Source organism: Struthio camelus, chromosome 21 (genome assembly GCF_040807025.1).
Source record: "Struthio camelus isolate bStrCam1 chromosome 21, bStrCam1.hap1, whole genome shotgun sequence".
Classification (NCBI taxonomy): Eukaryota; Metazoa; Chordata; class Aves; order Struthioniformes; family Struthionidae; genus Struthio; species Struthio camelus.
The window spans coordinates 2,794,589-2,813,186 of NC_090962.1; the positions used below are offsets into that span (position 1 = coordinate 2,794,589).

At 39.9% G+C, this 18,598-nt stretch overlaps 1 protein-coding gene across 4 annotated transcripts in view; it reads right to left on the minus strand.

Annotated features, from left to right (window-relative positions):
• The window catches only part of SKI (SKI proto-oncogene), a 116,057-nt gene extending 103,046 nt beyond the window's left edge, over positions 1-13,011 (minus strand). The window contains exons 1-2 of one of the 4 annotated variants that reach the window (XR_011135775.1): positions 12,224-13,011; positions 11,173-12,094 (exon numbers count right to left, since the gene is read on the minus strand). Coding sequence is in view for 2 of the 4 variants with exons in the window: in XM_068915968.1 (XP_068772069.1) it covers positions 11,173-12,084 (912 nt within the window). In the remaining 2 variants the exon portion in view is untranslated. Of the gene's footprint in view, positions 1-11,172 lie in introns of all 4 variants that reach the window. The other 3 variants (XM_068915968.1, XM_068915967.1, XR_011135774.1) reach the window with 3 other exon arrangements.
• Positions 13,012-18,598: the final 5,587 nt, after the last annotated feature.

The following is an 18,598-nucleotide window of genomic DNA, read 5'->3' on the forward strand; positions in this document are numbered from 1 at the left end:
GGTGTTACTGCCAACCTAGTAGAAACATGAAACCACAACTCATACTCCAACTCCTTCCTACTCTTCCAATCTAGGTTGTGTGTCACATTACTGGGGAAAAGTTATGAAACGTTTTTCATCCTGAGCGGTGAACTGCTAAACTCATAATAAAAGCAGCATGAAAATCTGTACAAATGCAAATGTCCCAAATGTGAAGACTAACTTATTTCTAAAACCTAATTCAGCTCTTTCATTTCTTAGCTGCAAGCCATTTATTGCCACTCCTTCTTTTCACCCAAACAAAAGACTAAAGGGATGACTCAAAGCAACTTGAATTTCAAGCTAAAGCCAGAAAGCACTGAATGCCTGATCTTTAATATTAAACAGGTGTGCAGATGATATTAATTCAAGCTTCACCATGGCTGGGGTACTTTGTTAACAGAAATAAACCTGCAAAAAGACCAAATTTCCTTTTAAAAAACACATAAGTTAAAATGATGTTACAAATAACAATGCAAGTCATACGGTAAGTACGAATGAATAGTAGTTACAGCACTGCCAACTCCTTCTACCCCTTCTTCCTCACAATCATTCATTTTTCTTTGTATCTAAATCATTTTTTAAAGCAATTATTTTTCCCCCCCTTCAGAATTTAGTAATTGCACACACATAATCTTTGCTCTAGAAACACTAGGGCTAAGGAAGAATCAGTAACTGCATGAGAAAATAGATTTTCACATAAATATGATTCTAGGAATTAGGGTTTCAGTATTTGCTATGCTGTGAGCACCAAGTCCTTTGAACAGCAGTTTTGCATATCCACTGAACTGTATAATGGTGCAAGTTACACCACTTTACCACTTACACCCACTTACAACACTGTCTACTGCTGAATATCGTCCAAAGATTTCCTCATATGCATATCCAGCACTCTATTTATTGGCCTTCCCCATTTTTGCAAATAAATACACCGTTGTGTCATAAATAGAAAGGCAAAAAGCCAAACAAAACTAAACCTTTGGACATATTAGCGCAAGGACTCATTGTATGGCATATTTCTTATGAGTGATAGAATGGGAACAAAGAAATATCAGTAATGGATCCAATGATGCAGTCTGTGCTCTTTGAGCCTGATTTACATCTCATAGCAGCTCTGCACCACTCTAAATACATTCACTTCAAAGGAATATTTCTAAATCATACCAGCATGGGTGAGATAATTCACACCCACTGAATAAACTGAAACTCCTAGTGGGGAGTCAAGAATGGGTTACATTTTATTTTTTTAATGACACTCCATTATCTTTCAACTCAGAAAAGTTTTTCAACTGTGGAAAGAAGGGATTTAAAAAAGCATGGTTAACATACAATTTAATGAGAAATTCTTATCTCAATAACAAGATTCTAAATCTGAAATTCATAACATCAGTGAAAGACTGAAATCAGAGCACATTATAGCCTTAATACTGTCAATTTTCTGCTTTTCTCGTTTATTAATCTATATGAAATAAAAGCTATAAAACTTATCTTCCTGTTATACATATGTAAACCTGAATAATCTTGATGATTTTTGTTTTGTTTTTTAAAGATACTAGTCAAGTAAAATACAGAACCTAGAAAAATTAAATTCTTACAGAGGGGGCAAGAAAAAGAAAGAGTAATTCACGGTTTCTAATTGGTACTACGACAATATCTGCTTTAGTAAGCTGGAGGATCTCCACACAACACACACATTTTAACGCTCAGCAGAATTAACTTACTTAGCTGATCCTGAAAAAGTATCTGCATGCTTTATGCATGCAGTCCAAGATGCCCAGCACTCCAGTATTACATAATAACAGAAAGAAAACAACCATCATGATCCCACTTCTACAATCTGATCTGTATGGGCAGATTTTTATGCCTGTGTGGCTCCCCCACTGAAGTTTCTAAAGGCTGCCTGCACAGATCAGATGCCAGATTTGGGACTGCAGGATACAGTCACATAAATAGCCTCACATGAAAGCTCACATTTAACCAAGAGGTTACTTTGGTTTCTTCAAGTTAGGTAAATGCGTGTGAGCGCAGTAGCTTTCTTCCCCTGTGCTAAGTAACATAAAACTGCTTAATCATGCTGAAAACCAGCAGGAAAGGTTTTACTAAATGGTCAAAGATTATTAATAGTAGTATTATAGAAATATTTTAGTCCCTTTTTCTTCACTGACAGAATTGGGAAGCCTCACCATCATTGTCTTCTGTTTAACAATAATAAAGACAACAACTTTCCATAAAAGGAGAAAAATTCAAAGACTGAAAGAAAATAGGTGTTATTATTTATGATTTTAACAGTACCATTGGCACATATCACATTTTTCCAAATACGTTTTTAAAAGATCTGCAGACCCCTGCCCAGAAGAGCATCCAACTTGAGTGCCTGACTGCCTCTATTTGGGCATGAAGAATCAGAACCTATAACACATATAATGTAATAAGTCAAAGAATGGTAATAAGTGGGGGGCGGGGGGAGGAGCTTCATAAAAATCTAGGTTATGACAATGAAAAGATGCAAAGTGTTTCTTCTTCCAACCCTAACAGATGTTGTCCAATTAAGAATGCAAACAAATCACCCTCTGCATTGCAAGTCAGAAAACACACACAAAAAGCTTTCTAAATACATTTCAGTTTAAACTTGCATAATTCTCCTAGTGAAGAAATCATCTTAAACTTATGTAATCCTTAGAAAGACACATTATTATAGACAATTCTGTTATCACTGAGAAATAAGGAAGACACCTCCTTAGAAAAGAGCTGCACCCACACATAATTATACGGGTGGAGGGGGAACAGAGGGAAAAAGCTGCAACAGGAGTGCAAAGACCAGAGACTGCTGTTTCCACAGAGATTGATCTGTAACTGAGCTCAAGGGGCTACTCCCCTTTCACCAGCCAGAATAGTCTGTTATACTTAACCCAGACTTCCTAACACTTGATATCCTGTCTGCTATTTCAATGCCCTTACTCAATGTTTCAGACAGACATTACACAAACTGGCTGGTGAAAAGGGTTGAGAAACCAAGAAGCAATCCAAGTCAATGACCTTATTCTATAAAATGCCATTGACTGAGGAGTGGATGAAGAACAAAGCACAGGGGTACATGTCTTCTGAGTACATCACTGAAGTCTTCCCCACTAAAAATAAGAGAAGCATTAGGCTCTAGCTTTATTTTTTTAATGTTGCTGTTGTTCTTCAATTGTTAAAACCTAAGCAATTATTCTTGTGCTTCCAGTGCCACTAATCCTCACACCAAAGCAGAAATCGTTTCAATTAAAAAATAAATAAATCACAAAATAATCACATATTCTACAAAGCATGGTCAAAGGTAACTGTACATAAAAATCAATAAACAACAAGGCCAGAAACTGGGTTACTGATTAGCTCCTTTGCTGTTTATTGTAAGCGTACAGAATGATCCTGCAATTTCTACTCATGTACAGAATCTCTAGTCTCATGTATGTTTCCCCTGACTCTCTACGGAATTGTTAACACAAGTAAAGGCAGCAGGGCCTATCTTATTTAACAGAAAATATGATTGTCCAGCTTATCGGGTTGTTTTAATAGGCACCCTATGTTTGAAGAAGCCCAATTAGAAGTGACAGCAGCCAGCTACAGGTGGAACCAATGATAAAAGCTTCACATATGGGAATTCCCACTAACTTCAAGAGGATCTTCATTCTTGGAAGACTGGCAAGACTAGGCCTTGAATTTGTATCAGGGTTTTTGTTACATCATCCAACCAAAAGACAAAGCAACACAGTTAACTCAGTGCAGAAGGGCCAATATCTCAGTATGAGCAGAACAGGCGTGCTCAAACAATTGCACCTGCACTTGATTCAGTTTTGAGGTCAAGTTTATGGTCCTTAAAATTACATTCCTTAAATTCACATCAGAAAAAAAGGCTGACCCATATCCTAGCTTTAGAAATATTTTCTAGACAGTAAAAAAGAGAATAAAAAGAGAAAAAGGTGATAAACAAATCCTAAACCTTAAAATCCAATCCTGCATATAGCTACCAGCATGCACAATTCTTTTAGTATGAAGCCAGCTCACAGCTGTAGGAACTACTGCCCCATTCAGTAAGATCTGCCAGGATCAGAGCACCCTCAAACACCTCTGAACCCAAAACCTAATAAATAAGTGAAACAGAAATACTGCAATAACAAAACTATGGGTTCTGCTCTCAGCTATAGCACCCTGTAGATGCCTAGTAACACTACAAACTTAGTGAAGCTACTCTGTATTTAGATTGATATATTCTGGTCCAGAATCTGTCCCCATACTCTATGACTGCAAGTGCTGCCAGTCAACGCGCAGGAAGAAGTCAGATACACCTACAAGTTTAGCGTGGTTTGTGGGTGAACTGGCTCCAATCACCATACCTGCTGATGGCCTGTGTGAAAACTGCAGAACAAGCCCCAAAGCCCCAGACCTTCAAATTAACCTCACATGTCCCAGAAGATACCTGAACAGGTGATTTTAGTAGTAATCTGAGTTTGCAGCTCTATAATAACAATGAAATGAAGAAGGGACCACAAGGAAGGTAAGGGAATAGAGCACACCTATTCAGGGCAAACTTGCTTCTCCATAATTATTTTCCAAGGAAAAACAACATGACATCAACTTAATCCCTGTCCCCCTCCCTGCCCAACTGACAAATACTGACTAGATTACACACTGGAAGAGTGGAAGGGCATAAAAAGAAAGTGGTGCATATTTATTAATGTTTACTACCCAGATTCAGAAAACAAATATACAAGCAAATTAGATCATCTCTAATAACATTTGTTTTATTATTAACAAATATATCATAATTCACAAAGTTAAAACAAAAGCGTGCTAAATTACTCCATTTTAAAAGTAATTACTCCTTTATGTGGAAATCAATTTGATTTAGGTGCTCTGTGGCTGCTCAGCTAAAACAGATTAGCCTAGTAATTGCTAGTATTCTATTGACAGACTCTTTAGAAGTCAGTCAAAGTCACCTATGTGTATGTTTAACTTCTTTCCAAGAACCCCCTCCATTGGATTGAATGCAACTCTTCTATGAGAGTTCCCTGTACATAAGAGTTCTATTCTCAAGTTCAAAGTTTGCCAAAATAATAATAATAAAAAAAAAAAGACAGAGAGAGCGAGAGAGTTTAACAAGATTTCTGGGTCTGAGTAGTGCGCATTAAGATGCGATTCTCTGTGCAGTGGCAAAGCAGTTTGGCTAGCTAAGCCAGCAATGCGAGTTCCAACGTTAGTTATCACCTGTACAGAAAACAGGCCCATTCCTTACAGGAATCAATACCATGCAAACCCTGTAACTTTGGCAACATAACTTTGACAAGAAGCAAAAATAACATGAATTTTCAGTTAGAATGGGCAATTCCTTTAGGTATCCAAATCTTTCTTGGGCTCAACCACCTAAATTCAGCCCAAAAGTTCCCGCTGTTCTAGTAATGTTGAGAAGCAAGGGGCAGATAAGGTGCAAGTGGCTGCCAGATTTTTAACCCACTACGTTGTCTAGACATGCTCCGAGCAGTCTCATAGAGACGCCTCCAGATGCTTTTACAACACTTATCTAAACACAGATCTCAACAAATGATAGCATGCCCCTCATTGGTCAGTTAGCCCAAGCTAGTGATAACCATGTTCATATTCTGAAAGACAGACCAGGTATAATGCTCCTGACACATGCGAAAAATAAGCTGTGTTTATATGCATCTTGAAAGCATGCTACTGTTTTGGGAAGGACATATGCCCAAGCCCTAAACCACAAAAATGCAGAGGCCAGTCAGACAGCACAGATCCTGAAGGGAGCAGCAGATATTTAGTATTTCAGGCACTGATTTTCAAAAGAAGAGATTTCATGTAATTCCCTCCCTACATTCAAGAGGATAGAATTCAGGAACTTCATATGAACTATTTTGGGACCACAAAGAGCCAAAGTTGACTCAACATCATTAAATCGTTATTTGCAGCATATTCTTTGTCTCACACCCAGGCACATACCTGCTTCTTAATTCTCAATCAACTGTTTGCACTCTTGGGAAAAAATGCTGATGTCTGCTTAAACATTGACATCTCTACAGACGCACAGAATTTTGCTTTAAGCTTGGTACCTTTTTTGAAGCTCAGTTTCTAAGCCACAAAATCATTCTGAGCTTAAATTACTGCTTCAAGACTTCAGGATTTTTGATTTAGCGTCATCAAAATTTGTATTAAAGAATCTCTAATGTAATTTTAAAAAGTCAGATAAGGCAATGAATAACTTAATTACTCCATAGGATAATAATTGATACCACAGTCCTTAGGCAAAATTTTACAGGAGTACTCATGAAGCCAGTTTTATACAGAGAACAATAAATACCGCTAGTAGATTGAACATCACTGCCTGTGCAAAAAATCAGAACTGCTCTGCTATAGCTACTGTAGAATATATACTATTAATAAAGAAGTTTACTACTGCCAGGAGCCTGGACTCTCAGATATAGAAACAGAAAGATACACATTCTGGCTCTACTACTGCAACATTTCAGATGGCTACAGGTGCACCATAACAACCATTGTACAGTAACTAAAAGGCCACAGCTATCTTACAACTCAAGTCAGTACCGCATTGTTTCACTTTGAGTGCTTTTTGTTCTTTGATTTGGCTGCACGGCTGATCTGGCCAAACCTTACATCAGCTGAGAAAGCTACATGTTGTGGCAGCATTGGGTTCGTAGGCATTGTGAAATAAAGTGGGAGGCCTTATGAGCTCATTTGTGTGTCAGTACCCAGAATGCTTCTTTTCTAGCTTCCAGCTACTTCGTAGAAGTGCTGCTGGGACTTGAACCGTGGGAACACTGCAGTGCCAGCACGTGTGGGTGTACTCACATGTGTGCAGGGAAGGCCCTCTTATTCTCCCAGTATCTGACTATACACATTTATGCTTAAAGTACAGATGTCTGACACACAGGTAGGAAATATGAAAGCACTGTCAGACTTTGCTCAGTTCAGTATTAAAAAAAAGGCGGTGGGGGAAGAATTCAAAAATGACAGAATGGAACCCACCCTGCTTTACTGGAAATAGCAACCAACAAAGCCTTAAGGCCTCCTTTATGAATTCAGTCATAGTGGAGGCATACTGATCTTTAGAAAGCAGAGAGCACTCTGAAATGGGAACAGAGTGTGAGAAACACCAAGGCCGTATCTATACCAGTAAGCAAAGATTCAACACGTTTTCTTGAGCTGTTCAGCTCAAGAAAAAGGCTGTAGCATTGATACTGTATTTTGAGGACCCTGTTTTGTCACCCTGTCAGGTTATTCATATTTTAAATCTCTAGAAATACCCTAGAATTCAATTGTGCTCCGTGCTAGTAATGGTGGATGAAGTGAGAGACAGGAAGGGAAAGGGGACACCCGCTCAAGTAAAACCAGTATTTCTGCGTGGAGATTCTGAAAAGATCATACAGAAAACAAAGCACAGTAAAATGCAAAAGCATGTGAAAAGATAGAAAACCCAGTCAGGGACACAACCAAAGGAAAAGAAAGAAGTTATCATATGTCTCAAGAAAAGGGGGAGCTTTGGGAAGTGACAAGAAGGTGAAGCATCTTATGGGAGGTCAGTCATTCATCCAAGGACAAAAAGGGAGCATATAAAAAATAAAACTTTAAAGAGGGTAACAGAAGTGGCAGAGGGATCTATGGCTCCTCTAGCTCCCGGTATGGTGGGGTCCAGCTGTCACCACTCCCTCCAGATTTTGGTTAAAACTCACTGCTGACTTCATGGAGCTAGAGATCTAGACAGAAACTTCTTCTGTGAGTGGCAAGACCAGACAACGCACACCTTGTTCAAGCAACCATGCTGACAGAGAGACTATGTCAGTATACATGCACAATGGGTGCCTGATGCATATAGGAATATATGGTGGGAATGCAATTCTGTAGGCAAGGCATTGCCTACAAACCCTTGTAGCAAATGCTGTAAAACCACCTAAAGCAAAAAAAAAAAAAAAAAAAAAAAAAAAGCAGTTTTGCCAGTAAACTGAATCTACAATGAGGGCGCTTGCCAACTCACCTCCTCCATTCAGAAGTCAAACCTTTAAAAGGCAGAACTGTGCTGGAAGAATCCTACAAACACACCTCATCATATAAACCTCATGAAGACCCACAAAAACGCCAGAAAACTCGCTGCTTCTTATACAGCCACAACAGTCACACACATCCCACTACTACCAACATACTAACAGAGCCCCAGGGAAAACACAGAAAACATACCACACAAAATGGTGTGCATGTGTGCGTACATGCAGACATACATACATAAATCAGGAAAACGAAAGAAATGCTGTTGAAAGTAGAAGGCAGAACATCTGACACAGCATATTAAGGCATATAACACACACAAACATACATACGATAAAACAAAGCAATGCAGAGATACACATCAAAAAGGAAGACCACCACAAAGACACATATGCTTCACCCTTTCATCCACAGAGGCAGACAGAGCTCAGACACACAAAAACCACACAGACTGACAATGATTAACATAAACACACAGAAGCAGACATGGGATCATCCTTTCACTTCCTCACTAGGCGATCTAAACTTTACTCCAGTGTTATTTGCCCCTGGCCACAGTCTACCAAACCTAGAGCCAGATTAAATCTCTCCATAATTATCTGCAAACACTTCTACAACACAAATAACCTTGGCATATGATATCTATTGGTTAAGCCCAACAGAAAAAGGCTCCGGAAAATGGAAGTGTAAGTGTTCAAAACTCAGCCAGCACTGCCAGGTAAATGAGCTGCGTACAGACTGCTTCAAGACTGCACTGCTTTTATAAAAGAGCCCTGAAGACAGCACAAAAGCCTTGGAACTTAAGCCCACTTCTGCACAGGATCTATGATGAAGCGTTCCGCTTTCTCTACCCTATCATCAGAACATACGCTTACCACGCTAGTCTTCCTCCATCAAACTCCTTGCCACCTCTCAAAAGAGCCTATGCAGGAGACTTCTAACATTTTTTTATGACAGATTTTTGCTAAGTTTCCTGAAAAACAGATTGTTATTATTGTCTTACATAATTTTTGGTGTCCACTAAAGGTATCTCAAAATCCCTCTGCAAGAAGCATTGTGATGTATGCAGATTTTGGAGGGTGGAGGAAAAGTACTTGCCATGTTCTGAACTAGGACCAATTAAATGGGCACCAAAAAAGACAAGCAATACCAAAATTTAGTAGCCTTTTCTAAGCAGGTATAGTCCCTATCTTGTTCTCCATGTGCAATCTCACCTAGTGTACTGGATAAACTGCAGAGAGTACAGTACCATAAAAGCCTTGGAAGAAAAGGAATGCACACCTCCAATAACATTCATTTTAATTTTAAACTGTGGAAATGACCAAGTTGGAGACACATTACCATTCAGGGAGCAAGAAAGTGGAATTTCTTAATTCTGCTTCCCAAACAAAGCATGTCACATAAAACTTGTTTCCCAGGCTTAAAAATATCTCCACTTTCAGAATTGTACTCTCCTCTCACAGGCATTCATATGTCTATCCCACCGTTCCCTCTTGGCACATGACTGACAGAGAATAGACAAGCCATTAAAAACACATCCACCTCCAACCATGGAGATAATATGGCTCATTACAGCCCAGGCTTGTCACAGTGGTTCTGACACTCAAGCTGGAGAAAAAGGAAGGGTAAGGGGGAGGGGGGGGCTGCTAAACAGAAGACCAGGAAAGGAATGGCAACTTGTGAGACTCCATTCACTGATCAAAAAAACGTGGAAGCCAATCCAATCTATTAATTAGGCCTTTTAGGCTAGCTTTACTAACTATTGCATTGTGTGTGAAAGGCATTTAATCAGCTTCGGTATTTTTTTTTAAAGGAAAGTTATACATGAGTCTGAGTGTGTGTTTGTATGTTTAAACATATATTTGGGAAGTTAATTAAGAATCTTACTGAACATTCTCAACGGGCTTTGAATGTTGCTTCTCCTTGGGGCTAGTGTCATTGCTCTTCCACTCCAGACACTTAAAAACCCATGAAAAGTTTCCAAAATCTCCAACAGATGAGGCAAAATCAATACAACAAATCAGCAGTGTAAAACTCAGTAGGCAAGAGTTAATTCGACTTTTCTTATTTGCCTTTTACCCTTTGGGGAGGGGGGGAGAAAAGGGGTGGGAAGTCAACTGCTCATCCTGCAGCCAATTGCACCACTGCCAGCTAGCCAGACATCCTGGTGTCTGCAAGCAAATCCTCAAGGCCCTGTGGCACTCATCGCTGCCCATTGATCAGGACTGGTGCTAGATGCCAAGGCAGCCTCCCACCGACATACTAGACAAGGGATTCTGGGATCTAAAGGCAGCTCAGACTGAAGTGGGGGGGGGGGAAGTCACCTAAAATAAACGTGCTGTCTGGATAGGCAGACTGAATACTGCATGGCATACCTTAAAGAGGCTGCTGCAGCTGGCCCTAGACAGATTCATTTACTGAACATACACATAATCCAATATAGAAAAGCCAGTCTGGTGGTGAGATTCAGACTCCACTGAGATTCTCAGAAAGCACAGAAATCTCTGTTCACGTACCAGGTACTTAATCTGAATATTAATAGCCTGCATTATTGTCAGGATTTTTCTTAGCAGTCACATTTTATTACAATACATGCATTTAGACAATTTAGCCTTTGCCTCCACCCCTGGAGGTATGCAGTTGAGAAGGAAGCTGTATATATTTGTGTTTGGAGCAATCTGTTACTTTTTCTCTTGCATCCTCCTTGTCTTGACCCCTAATTCATGCCCTTAAATCCCGATGTTACATACTTCCTGCTAGAGTCTGGGGCAATGTGATGGGATTCAAAGATCAAGTTCCATGTACACTAAGATAAACAAATACATATAGATATGTAATTCAATTAAACTCTAACTACTGTATTCAGAACAGAAAAAAAAAAATCTAAATTCACAACCATTAAAAAGTGCCATCTCAAACTCTGCTCATCTACACTGAAAAACACGTGGTAAGAATTAACAGCATGGTTAGATTGCTAAGTGACTTCAAAATGAAAAGTACTTGGTAACACATGGGTATATCAATGGATGTCACCTAAATTATAGAAAATTCCCCTTTCTCTTTCTCCCTTCCTCAGTTAAAATAAGAATTAAAGACATCACTTACCCTGGGGGCTTTTCTCTTGTATTTGTTGTTATAGTCAAATTTTTCTTTCATTTCATCTAAGAGCTGGCCCAGCCGTGTTTTCTCCTCTTTCCCAGTGTAATCCTGGCTGAGGAGAATATAGGACCTCCAGTTTGCCGAGTCAAAGCCCCAGTGGCAAGTCCTATTTTCCAGGGATTTGTGAGAGTGGACCACAAATTTGTGAGGTGGGTACATAAGCCTGCAGTCCAAGCACTGAATGCAGGCTGCACTGGGGTTATTGTAAAGCTCTGGGACTAAGAGCCCCTTACACTTCCCAAAGCACTCATGATACACCTTGAAGCTCTTCTCTGTGAGCTCCAGCTCAATTGTGCTGGAAAACTCCTTCTTGCAGTGGGGAGGATAGGTGCCACCGTAAAGCAGGGCATTACAAAGCCTCTCAGCATCAGTTTTGGTAATGAGCCCGCAGGAGGGAGCAGAGAAGGGCAGGATGCCCATGACTTTGAGGATCTCCAGCTGGTCAGCGGTGCATCTGGAGCAGTAAATATGTAGCTCATCACACACTGAATTGATCTGCTGCAGGGAGAAGTCTCTGAGCACCGAGTTCAGGATCTGGGGCAAGCAAAGCCGCTTTTCTCCGCCCACCACAAAGCAAGAGATGGTTTCCCCTTCCAGGATGGTCTCGCACCTCTCTGTGGATCTGTCCGAGGGCATGAAGAAGGGGCCAGGCATCACCGGAGGAGGCTGGATAGGGGGCAGATGCAATACAGGTTCTGCTGGGTCTTTGCCATTGTCCTTCTTGTACATCTCCTGTGCCCATCGTGCTGAGAAAGCAGCAGGGCCACCCAGGGAGCTCATAGAGCTCAGATGAAACTGTTCCAAGGTCTTCTGCAGTCCTGGATGAGGCTGGAAGCTGCTTCTACTTACAGTCTCCATTTTTTAGTTTCTATTCCCAGAACAAACAACAAAACCCTCAATTATTTTCCACCCTGGTAAAAAAAAAAATCCACTTAAAGTTGTTGGTTTTTTTTTTTTTTAAGAAAAAAAGAATTATTATAAAAATAAAACAACCCACCCTCGTTTTTTCTCCTTCCCACTCAGGTTTAACAATCCACTAATGAACAGCAAATAAATCCTTTTTGTACGTATTTCTCTCCCTCTTCTTTTTCTCTCGCTTTGTTACACTTTCAAAACCTCCAAGTCTCCAAAGATGCCCCGATGGAGCAAAGAGTCACGCCAAAAGAGGTCTTCATCCGAACACTCACCCCCTCAACCAAGCCCCCGAGCAAACCAATCCCGCCCCCCACACCTCCGACACACATACAAGACACACACACACACGCACGCACCCACAAAAATACAAAAAGTCTATGCCACGCTCCGAGCACCAGGGGCTCAAATATGTTCTGGCGGCTGCTGCTTCTCTGCAATAATCTCCGTTCTGTCCATATCCACCAAAAGGAAGGAGCGGGGGAGGAAAGTAAAAAGCAGAAGGAGGAAGAAAGCTTCGTCTGTGGAGGGGAACAACGCAGAATAAAATTAAAAGGCCCAAATCCCTGGCAGTTCCAAAACGGCGAGGGGACTACAGAAGGACAGATAGGCAGGCTCCCTTTTCTCTCGTGGTCCCTTAGCTTGGTCTGGGAGGACTCTTCGTCTCTCGGTTTTCCTTTCTTCTTTCTCTCGGTCTTTTCAGCGTGCTGTGGGGAGCCGCGGTAACAGAGCGCTCATCCTCCCAGCTCCTCTTTCCAGCAGAGACTGAGAGTGCCTGAAAGCTGAGCTAATGCAGGCTGGCTCAGCCTCCCTCACTCCTCCCCCCCCTTTCTGTTTGTTGGTGTCTGCCTCAGTCATTGAATCACAGCCAAGAATGTGACCAACTCCCCAGGCTGGGCTCTTCCAGGAACAGCGGCCGCCTCCCCCCTCTCGCTCTTCTTAGAGCTTCTGCAAAGCAGGCGCACAGAAAGGCCCCGGGCGGCAGAGCCGGGGAGAGAGAGAATAAAGTGCTGGGTTCACAGACCAGCTCGCTGCGGTGGAGGGGCGGGAGGGCAAGGCTTTTTTTCTTCTTACAGTTTTATTCCTGAACAGTAGTAAAAAAAAGGAGCACACAAAAAAGTGTATGCCTCACACTCGCACACATACAAGTGCAAGTGCACCCCATAAAACCTGTACTTGCAAAACCTGCTTACAACATTGAGCATACACCCCTTTGTATTAGCAGAAATCACACACGTGCAAACACAATACACATGCCAGCTTTACAAACACAACTTATGATATGGAACAGTATATACATTGATAGCACAAATCACTCAGATGCAAAACATGACAAGTCATGCACCAAATTTACACAACACTTCATACACATGCATTCGATATTTTAAAAAACATTCATGGAATAAAGAGCAAAATACACAAATGCCATATGCCTAACACTCTACGCATCTAATGCAAACACGCAAACTCCATGCATGTTTGATATAAGGAAGGAATACAAGGCACAACCACAATACGGGTACAGAGAAAATAGATGAACTACCAAAACCCCCACTGAAATGGTAACGTGACTTCAGGCTCGAAAAAATACATTTGTTACAAATTTGAGCAAGTCAATATCCTTATTTCAACAAAATGTGATACAGAATATTTAAGGACCATGGCTAATAAGGACCTCTTTTTTTACCTCCCATTTGGCTGTACTCTGTGCAGACCCAGAGAGAAGAGCACCCTCTACTGAGCGATTTTGCACTTTTTTTCCAGAACTGAAGGCTTTTCTTGAAAGTTTCCTGTTCTGTTACTGATCCCTTTTTCAACCTTGAACAGTTTGGAGAAGTTAAAATGAATATATCAACATGCGTGCACATATCACCACTGCTCAGTTCTGCGAATTTTATTATTATTTCATTATTCTGAGCAGGAATTAAATGTTCTCTAGTCTCTATTAAAATTAATTTACAAAACAAAAAAGTTGACTTTCCCCTTTTTTCATGAGCTACATAACTGAAAGTCTGAACATTTTTTAACTAGCTCTAAGCACACACATAAGAAACAAATTTAAAAGGTTATTTCTGTGATCTTGGAATCTCTGTAAATTCACTGTGTGTGCAGACAAGGCTGGAGAATAGCTTCACAGAAATACAATTGTTGTTAAAAGTATTATCTGTAATGAAGTTGTCAGTCGAAGCAGTATTCATAGTTCAGAATCTTTCTACACTGAGGGATGCAGAAATTGAGCATTAGGATAGTCTCTTCTGAAAGTGCTTACCATTATAATATAAATTCAGAGAAAACAGATCAGGAAAAAAGAGGTAGAGCAAATAGATGTATTTCCATATACCACTTCAAAGAGCAAAGTAGAAAACAAGAAAAGGATGAGATTTAGTCAAAATCAAGCTGATATTTTATTTGAATTTTTATATTCTGAAATCACATTCAGAGTAAGGGAAAGAGGTGTCAAAGAGTTGTGAAAGAGCCTTGATCTTTCAAGTGAATCAGCATTTCTCATCAGGGAAGCCCTCTCTCACACATCCAATGGAAGTATCAAGCCTTCATGTATTAATAGGGAGTTCAGAGAAGGGAAGAACCAAACATGTTGATTCAAGTCATCAGTTGTATCTTCATGTACTGAGAGAAGATGCTTAGAGAACCTTTATCTACTGCTGGCATGAAGTATCCTTTGGATTTGTGTTCATATAGTGCATAGCACAATGGATTTAATGATCCATGAGTGGAATTCTTAGGTATTACCACCATACCAAAGTCTAAAGATGGGAACTGACAATCAAGACTATATTGTGCTAGTTACTGATTCCTAGTGCTAAAGAGGTTACCATGTTAACAGAAAGCAGGCCTAGGAGTATTCTGCACTGAGTAATAGGGTTATCTAAAAGCTTTAGTTAAGAATCATTTTCAATAGTGTTTTTTTGAACTGATTTATGTCACTTATTGATAATATGAAGCACATCCATGACATTCCGTTCATGCCATCTTTCCAGACCAAAACATGTGCTTTACTAGAAAAAAAAACTCTTCCTACTGTTCACCCTCATCTTAGAAAAGTTCTGAATATGACACAAGAGCAGTACTAGATACTTGATGAAGTCCACTAGGAATATGGGAATTTAACTGTTTTTCATAGAAGGTAACTCAGATACACTTGTAATGAGCAGTAGAATAATTCCCTAGACAGATTTAATTCAGTTTCAGCCATTTTTAACTCACTAGGATATAAATGTCCAGACGTACTCAACAGGGAGTATGGAGTTCCTGATCCTTTTAAAGGATGAAATTAATGCTTGGAAGGAATTTCGGTTAGTAACGTAAAGCTTCTTAGCTCTGGAAGATGTTTTTTGGCACTCCTCCTCCCTCATCCTTTAGAAATAACAGTAATAACTGCAGCTTATTTTAAGAGAGGTGCCATCTTCCCTTCCAAATGTGTCTTTTATGCAAGTAAATCACTGGAGCACACAACGGATTGTTTATGGTTGGAATTCATATATGGAATTCCTGAAGCAGAGGGGACTACCAAAAAACAGGAAGGATGGGCTTGTGGTTACGGCAGAAAACTCAGGACATCTGGAATTGATTCTCCCACAGACTTCCTGTTGCCTTGGGCAAGCTATTTAGTCTCTCTGTGCCTCAGTTTCTATATTTGCAATATTGAGATTGTGAATCAGGGGCAGCTTCTGAACCTAAATTCATGAAGTGACAGAAAACAATTTTTAGATTCTTGGAATAACAGTGCTAGAGATGGGCAGAGCATTAGAATCAAACAGCTCAACCTGCAGTTTTCTCCACATAGTTCTAGGCATCAAAAGACTGGCGTTTGCAACTCATACAATAACAATACATTAAAATTTCCATTTGTCTGTAACTTATAGGCTTTGTAGAATCAAATAGCCATAGGGCAGGAGAAAGAGGAGCAAAGAGCGCTCTCATTTGGGATTAAGGTGTCAGCGGTTTCTGAAGTCTCTGCCTCCCTTGATGATGGATTGTGCAGTGCAGTGTATTTTAAAATTACATTCATCTTTCCCCCAGTAACTGCTTGTCTTGCTCTAGTTCCACAGCCCTCTAGCTGGAGAAAGGAGAAGGAAAAAAATATCTCAGAGGAAGGGCCCTAACACCACAGTGTTTTTCTCATTTTCTCCCTCTTCTCCTCCCCCTCCCCACTGGCTTCAAGGCCAACAGCTTCTGGAACACAAACACTCTTGTAAACTTCTGAACCACACAGCCCTGTAGTGGGTGGGTGTTTGCTCCCGGCCTGCCAGTTCCAATCCACCCACAGATTCCAAAGGCCCCGAACAAAAAGCAGACTCCATTTTCCCTATTTAACGGACAATTCATTTCCCCCCCAACACCCACATCACCTTCTTTTGCAGAACTGTGAGCCTCTCACAACTATCATGTCCCACCTTTTACATCCTCCCAAAGTGGAGGGTGACATGTTTATGCATATTTTCATATATACATACAAAAAGTATATCCTAAAATGATTCACCCTAGCCCTGCTCTGGTTTAAGATGTCTGCTTAGACAGGAAGACCTGGGGATTATCAAGAACTGTGCTTCCTATTGAAGCTATTTGACAAAACATTGGGGAAAGGCTTATTGTGAAGAATGTGAAGAAAGACAAGTAAAAAATGAAATGTGCAAATGTGACACACATCAAAATCGCTGTTGCAGCTTAATTTAGATGGTAATTCATTATAGCAGTGAGCATCTAATTTCTTCATGTTTGCATTGTTCATATTCACTTCTAAACGTGACATTTAGGTATTAAAGCAAAATGATTTCTACACAAGTAGAATATACTATGACATTTCCTTCCCTCCTTTCTTTAAGGAACCTCTGCTAAAGTTTACCACTTTCATTGACTATTCCCCTTATAGTGACACTGGGAAATGACAAACTATCCAGAACCTGCAGAATAAAATTTCAAACTCTTGTTGAAAAAGACTTACCTAAGAGTCTGGCAATCTTTTTCAATTAAATATTTCATTTTTTCCATCAATATACAGTTACAGCTCACAGAATATTACTTCACAAATTTGTGTCAAATTCTTAGCTTTTTGGCTAAAACAAATGGTGAAACATTTATTTTTAAAGAAATCAAATGTTTAATATATTTATCTTAGAAATGTACTGAAATAAGCAAATTTTAAAATATCTAAAATGTTTCATAGATCAGTCATATTTAAGAAGACTTAAGATTTAGGAAACAAAAATTTCACTCAGTTTGAGAAGGTCAGCAATTGATTCATGTCAATGCAAGTCTTCTTTCTTTTTTTTTCTTTTTTTTTTTTTGTTAATGGAAAAATCAACTATTTGCACAACCCCTTTCAGGAAAAAAGAGCTCAGGAATCACTGGATCTTCCATGATAGTTACCACCCACTGGGTTCTACCATTTTCTAGGTGATCTTTGGGATGCTGCACAACCTTGAAAATGTCTATATCACACTTCATATAGACCAGTTACAGGGTTGATTTACATATTAATAGCTCGTTTATAAAGTCATTTTAGGCTTTTACTGTGCTCCAAGTAGTGGCATGATCTATTCTGGGAGCAGTAAAAAACAAAATTGGTAATTATGATACTGTAAGTGGGGAGGGAATATATAGGTAGATGTAAAGCTTTCAGAAATTGCTGGATTAAATGAGTTAGCAGTTGGTGAAGACTTTTTAAGATAACCTTTGCTAACAGGACAAGCAGGAGATCATTTTGGTGGGGAAGGCAGCAATTTGGCTCTTTGCATAATCCAGGCTTAGCAAAGTCTGTACATTGAACAAAGTCTGCCTACTCATTTTCTCCCCCTATTTTATTCAAAAAAGCACTGAGAGCAATGTGGCTTCAGCATCCTAGTAAATAGAGACCCTACTTGTCAGGAGGTACAGGCAAAAGAGAAACAATTTTCTGCTTAAAAGTAAAGCCACATGTATTATTCACTTCAAATGTAAGTCTGATTAGCAGGGAGAAAAAGACCCTAAGAAATGCCTTAGTGAGGCATTCAATCCTAAGGAACAGAGCTTTACCAAGATTTAAAAAAAAAAAAAAAAAAGGATTAAGGTATTTTTACTGAAGTACAGCTGCCTGCTTTCACCATCAGTCATCTCAGAAGAACAAAACACAATTTTTACCATCAGTTTGTAATGATGTAATTAGAGTAACTGGCTGTTACAATTAAAATCCACGTTTGATTATGATATGTACTCCCAGTCTCTGCCATATTCTACCAGCCAGCTCCAACTGCTCAGTTTACTATCAGTGCCATTATCACTGCACAATGAAAAGAAGTGCATGGCAAGCACAGCTAGAACTGAATCTGGATTCTCTTCCAGTATTCCCAGGGCACCCTCTGTCAAACATACTGCAGTCTTCTGCCTACAGGGAAAATCAGCTGTCACTGCAATTCGGATCAATAAGCTAATGAGCTCAGGGTTTAGCCATCATTTTCTCTTC